Genomic DNA, 6,000 nt, shown 5'->3' with positions numbered 1-6,000 from the left:
TATCTTGTTTAGTTTTTGTCACATTCAGATATTTTGTTAGTTCACCCCCCCCCATTCAATTTGCTAGCATATTCAATTTCATGTGATGGCTCCTTGCATGTTAAAGAGGAAACACATGAAGTGGAGGAGCTCAGTTGTGCAAAACTGTATGGAGAATGTATTTCTTGAAATATAAGTATAATCCTACAGAGTTTGTATTACCATAACCTAAAAGGACCCCACCTCAACACAGGATACAAGTTTTTACTTGTTGTTTTTAAGTCGTTTTAACTAGAAAGGCAGAGGTGCTAAGAAAAGATCAGTATAAAGTAATATATTTAGCAAGGTGGAAAAAGTACACATAATGCCAAATCTTGATACAGCCCCAATATTTAAGGGCAGATATCTTGTTTCCCTGTTGGGTTCTCCCGTCTATATCCTAGTCCTATTCTAATATCTAGCCAATTACATTTTCATATTTAATTATTCCAGGCTTCATCCCACTGTGAATTGGGTGCAGCTGACTGTAGAGGTATGGTCCTCCAAACATAGGCCCTTGGCATTGCTTCATTCTAGCCTGGCACACATTAGGTCAGTATGACCCTGAAATGCTTGAGTCTGGGTGAGTTTGGGAAGACCAATCACGTGTAGGATTACGGATCAGATCTCCCTCTATTTCACCACCACTTCTCTAGTGTAGAGATGCTTGGCCTTAAGATCCTATGTAGGCTGTGGCTGGGCCTGCAACACAAAAAGTACATGCAGAGAGGCTCTGTCGGGCTTCCCGCTGCTTGTTGCTAAGCGAAGGTCACCATCAAATTTTTATCTTCTTTGGACGATTCTTTTATAAACTAGATTGCACACTCGGGCACAGGGTAATAGCCAAAGGGTGCAGACTGTGGGGAATGGGTGTGCTAAGGAGCTGGCAGCTGTGGGTCTGCACGGTGAAAAGTGAGACAATGCTGCTGGATGCTGTGGGAACTCTCAGGCTGCAGGGTTGTAAGGCCTTGTGCGACTGTGAGAGGCCTCGGTGGGGCAGGCACCTAGTGTGGGGCTCAATCGCTGTGTAGCTACGGGAGTGTGGAGGACAAGTGCTGGCGGCTGGAGGGCCGGAGGGGTTCAGGGCTGCAGATTGCGGGGTCACAGATTTGCGGATTGCAGGGACGCGGAGCTATGGGCTGGAGGGTTGAGGATGAGAGTTAGGCTGCGGGTTGAGGAGCTGCAGGTTGGAGGGTTGCGGGGTGGAAGGATGCGGGGCGGAGCTTGGCTGCGGGCTGAGAAGCTGCAGACTGGAGGACTGCGGGGCGTGGAGCTGCGGGGCGGAGCTTGGCTGCGGGGAAATGACGTGGCCACCCTCGCGCGCTCGCCGAGCCCCCCAAGCCGCGCGTCCTGGTAACGGCGCTCGGCGGCTCCCGCGTCCCCGGACCCGCCTCCCGCCGCTGCAGCCCGCCCCGTCTCCGCCTCCCTCCGCAGCCCCGGCGGCCGCGAAGTCTCCGGGCCCGGTGGCCGCTGCTTGCGGGACGCTAGCCGCGACGTCGCCAAGCCGAGGCAGGGGGACGCGGCTCTCGGGGGCGGGCAGGGGGCTGCGGGCTGCGGAGACTGGAGGGCACGGGCCGGCGGGTCGGCAAGCGGTCGCCCGGGCTGTCGCCTGTCCCGTGTCGTCGCTGCGCCGGCCTCGCCCCGCGCGCGGGGACAGGTGCCCCGGCTGGGGTCTGCCGGGAAGATGGCGACCCCGGGCATGAGCTGGCAACATCACTATTACGGTAGCTCCACGTCCGGGCCGGCCAAATTCGCGACCTCCCCGGCTGCCGGGCACAACATGGACTACAGCCAGGACATGCACCTGAAAATGAGCAAGAAGATCGCCCAGCTCACCAAGGTATGGGGTGCTGGGGCTCGGGGTTCAGGAGGGGGCTCCTAAGAGAAGCAACAGCCAGAGTTGCCTCCTGGCCCCACCAAACTTGGGTGGAACGCTGGCCACCTAACTTGAGCTAGACCGCACACCGCACCGCGGGATTTCCAGGGCTTGCACTCCATAACCAACTAGGGGTAAACCTGCAGAGAGCACACGAGGGCTTACTTTCTGGGTTCCACAGGAGTAATGGACTTTTCCTGTTGCTCAGGTGCCACTGCCAAGGGCTGCACGAAGCACCGCGCTACAGTACCCGGTGAAGTACTGTACCAGTTTACCTAATATGACCCGGGATCCTCGGAGTTAATCGGTGTCAGGCTACTGGTTTCACAGTTAATGAGAGAATAAACTTCACGAGGTTATTCCGAGGACTGTAGGAGGGTAAAACATACCTTGCGAGCCATTTTAAGGGATTTAATGAGTCATTCCTTACTTACCCTCACAAGATGTCAAATAAGGTTTATTAGATGAATCACACCGTGTTTGCATTTAGTAAATGCCCCATCTTATCAGAAGACCTGCACATCACCTGCACAGTTTTCCAAGCATAGTTCAGGGTGGTATGCCCGTTAGTGAGTTCTTTTTCGAGTTTAGTAAAATACTGAATACTGATAATAAGGGTTGGTTCTGTGTAGCTCTAACCCAGAAGGCTAACCCTGTGTGGGACTGATCTAGGGTTTCTGGAAGTCATTCGTGGGGACCAAGTTCCCTAGGACTGTTGCAGTGTTGAAAAGGAAGGTGGGCTTGAGGGTCACTGCTCAATAATCTCTTGAGATCTGGCTCAACTCCATCATACAGTTTCCCTGGTTAAAGAGTGGAGGGGGCACACTTGTGAAAAGGGAATGAAGAAATGGGGGAGGAGGATGTGATCGATCGAGGATTCAAAGATAACGCGAATGAATGAAGGGATGCATAGAGACACATGATGAAAACAACAAAAAGCCACGTGATCATGACTCAACCCATGCTGAGCAACACGACCATTTGTGGAGTTTCCTTCTTTTTTGAATTGTCTGTCTTTGTTCTAAGCACCATCCTAAGAGATGCTGCACGTTCAGTTGGTACCGTTTGCTTTTGTGAAGGATCCTTGAAACCCAGAATGGAAGGTGTAAGATGTAAACTGTGGTAGTCACATGTTATCAGAGCATTTACATGGATGAGGCTCAAAGTCCAGACTCCCAGGTCACCGGTGTTTCATCTTCAGAATGCAGGTAGCCACAGCGAGGCTCATGGATTGTTATTTCTTCTGGGTTTTCGTTGCACCGTGTCCACAACATCTGTGTTCTTATTTTAGATTGTAACTCCCTGAGACTCCTGTGACTAACACTCTGTAGGTTAGACATGGGACTCTGTATTTAATAAAAGCTGGTTTTCTTCAGTAAACTTTACCCCTTTCTATTCACACATTCAATTTCCTGTCCTTTTTTTTTTCCCCCTTCAGTAAAAGCAATTCAGCCGGGCTGGCTCAGGGGGGATATTAAGGGAATGATAGTATCTTTCTCTCAAATATAATGAGCCAGGTGCTGCTGGCCCAGGGCTTCTGTTACTGCTGAGGGTTGCCCACACTCTGATTTCCTGTTTGTAGTTACTGTATCTAACCCCCTTGTTGGCTTGGAAGGGCTGCAGACATTTAATCCCTGGTAGTAGACTTTTGGTGTAACACAGTTGACATTTTAGATTGGGTAGTTTCCTATTAGGGGGCTGTCCTGTGTGGTACAGAGCTGCTTAATAGCATCCTTGCCAACTGGGGATGCAAGTTGCACATGCCTCTGCCCTGCACTTAGAAGTGACAACAGACAACTCTACAGAAATCACCAAGTGTTCCCTGGGCGGGAGAGTGTAGGAGTCATGTTGGTGAGGGATAATTGCTGTGAATTTTACTGAAATGTCTAAGGCTTCCCCCCACCCCTACCACTGGCCTTTATATTTCGTAAGATACAACCTGGCAAGGAAGCAGTCTAATAACAGATCCATTTCAGTCTGTCTCACAAACCTTAAAAAGCTGCTTCCCTTATTTATCACCTTAGAAATTGTCAAACTCTGTAGTTGCATATGCTTATTGTAAATAGTATGCCATAAACCTTACATCATGAATGTCCATATAAAAGGATTGCCAGAAGGTAGATGTTCCATTGTATCTGCTGCCTGAGATTTTTGTAAACAGTTTACTAATGAGTTCATATCGGTAGGAGGCAACTGTAAATAGAACTATGGTTGGAACTTGACTTTTGGCTTTTGTTTCAAAATAACTTATTGTTATTTTGGAATAACCAGTGGAGTAGGAATTCGGGGTTAAAGAAGAGCGCTGTTGATAAAGTGCTTTTGCCCATGAAAACTTGAGGGCCCGTGTTTGATCCCGAGAACCCACATTTAAAAAAATCTGGGTGCTGTAGCATACATTCTGAATCCCGGAGCTTGGGGAGCAGGAAACAGGGGGGTCCCTGTGTCTTGCTAAACAGCTAGTTTAACTAAGGCAGCAAACTCCAAGTTGAAGGAGAGACCTGGTTTCAAAGAGTAAGATGGAGGGTGGTTGAGGAAGACACCTGGTATCATCTATACATATACACGTGTGTGAGTGTGCACACAACACACACACCAGCAACAACAACAACAGCAATAACAAACAACCAACAACTCCAACAACAACCAAAGAATCAAATGGACTCTCACCAGCATTGGAGAAACCGCATGATTAAGAGCATGCGCTGCTGATTTCACACACTGTCGTGAGTTGGAAAGTTGTTGACCTGGAGCAAGTCATTAACCCTGAGCCTTACTCTCTAGGTGTAACAATAGGGATAACAGTAGGATTCATAGAGAGTTGTGATGGCATGTGGCATCTCTTAATTACAAGTGTCACTGAAAATACTTACTTTTTATTTCTTAAAGTATTAAGAAAAAATTGGTTAGATACGTTTAAATTTTTTAAAGTATTTTGTTTTAACTTAATTTTTTTTTTTAAGGACAGGATCTCACTATGAAACTCAGATTAGCCTCAGAGTCACAGTCACTCCTGAGTTCTGGGCTTATAACCCCATCCATACTGTATTTATTTTGAATGTTTCCCACTCTGCTCTATTTAAATATGTATAGCAGATCATCTATTGAATAACAGTTTCGAGGTTTCACACCCTGATTTGCTGTATAGTTTTGCGAGGCATGTTTTAAGAGACTTGACTATCTCTGATAAGGTAAAGAGGGATGTTCATTACTTTAGAATGTACTTGGTGAGGCTTATTTGATTCTTCTTTCCCTTTGGTGTCTGGGATCACGCCCAGAGCCTTGTGAATGCTAAGCAAGCACTCTGCCCCTGAGCCATAACTCCCAGTTCAGCATATTTATAACGAATGAAAATACTCAGTGCGTGGTATTTACTCAGATTCTGTTCCCAAGAACCCAGGAGAGCAGCCTTTTCATGGGAGAATAGCAGTTCTTGTGCCTTTTTTATACACAGGGTGTTGGGGGTGGGGGGGAGGGTGCAGAACAATCTCTGTGTGTAAGTCAGGAGTATTTAGGTCGTTTATATCAAGAGTTGCAATGATTGCTGAATTGGTGGTTGATTCCCGTGTTGTGGCATGTTTCTGAAATTGTTAGTGGCTCATTTCAAGGCAAGGGAGAGGCCGAATGGATTCTATTCTAATTTGTAAGACTCCAATTCTGTACTTGCCCCTCTGTTGACTGCTTAGAGTCTTATGTAAAAAGCAGAGCGTGAAGATGCAACCATGCAGCAGCCTTGTGAAACAACACTTTAACTTCGCCCACCCCCTCCAACCTTCCCTCCCTTTAAATTTCCTTCTTAGGACTGGGTCATTTTTCTGCTATGAATGGACTTGATTTTTCTAGTTATCCTTAGACAATATAGATTATTCTCAAGCTAATAGGTAATCGAAGTCTCAGAGTTATCAATATGTCCAGTGCAAACCAGACAATCTCCTGGGCAGATGTGAAGGCAAAGTTTCCTGTACTCAGCCGACCCTCTGAAGAGGCCCTGCCTCTTGCAGTGGGGAAGGGAGGCAACTGGGGAAGGGATTTAATGGGCTTTTGTGCTTTTGGCCTGGTTTCTGCTCTCCTTTCATTGTCTCAGCAGCCCTGCTTTCCGACCCTTGTGA

The 6,000-nt window shown here is 47.6% G+C and overlaps 1 protein-coding gene across 9 annotated transcripts in view; it reads left to right on the top strand.

Moving 5' to 3' along the window:
• The first annotated feature begins 1,435 nt into the window (after positions 1–1,435).
• The window catches only part of Fam184a (family with sequence similarity 184 member A), a 125,949-nt gene continuing 121,384 nt past the window's right edge, over positions 1,436–6,000 (top strand). For 4 of the 9 annotated variants that reach the window (XM_021173929.3, XM_085842811.1, XM_085842810.1 and 1 more), the window contains exon 1: positions 1,437–1,858. In XM_021173929.3, the coding sequence (XP_021029588.1) occupies positions 1,703–1,858 (156 nt within the window). In that variant the 5' untranslated portion in view covers positions 1,437–1,702. Of the gene's footprint in view, positions 1,859–6,000 lie in introns of all 9 variants that reach the window. The other 5 variants (XM_029482937.2, XM_029482933.2, XM_029482932.2 and 2 more) reach the window with 2 other exon arrangements.

The sequence above is a fragment of the Mus caroli genome, unplaced genomic scaffold (assembly GCF_978045245.1).
Source record: "Mus caroli unplaced genomic scaffold, Mus_caroli_1 scaffold_9, whole genome shotgun sequence".
NCBI lineage: Eukaryota > Metazoa > Chordata > Mammalia > Rodentia > Muridae > Mus > Mus caroli.
The sequence above is the reverse complement of the archived record's forward strand: the minus strand, read 5'-3'. Positions and strand labels throughout refer to the sequence as shown.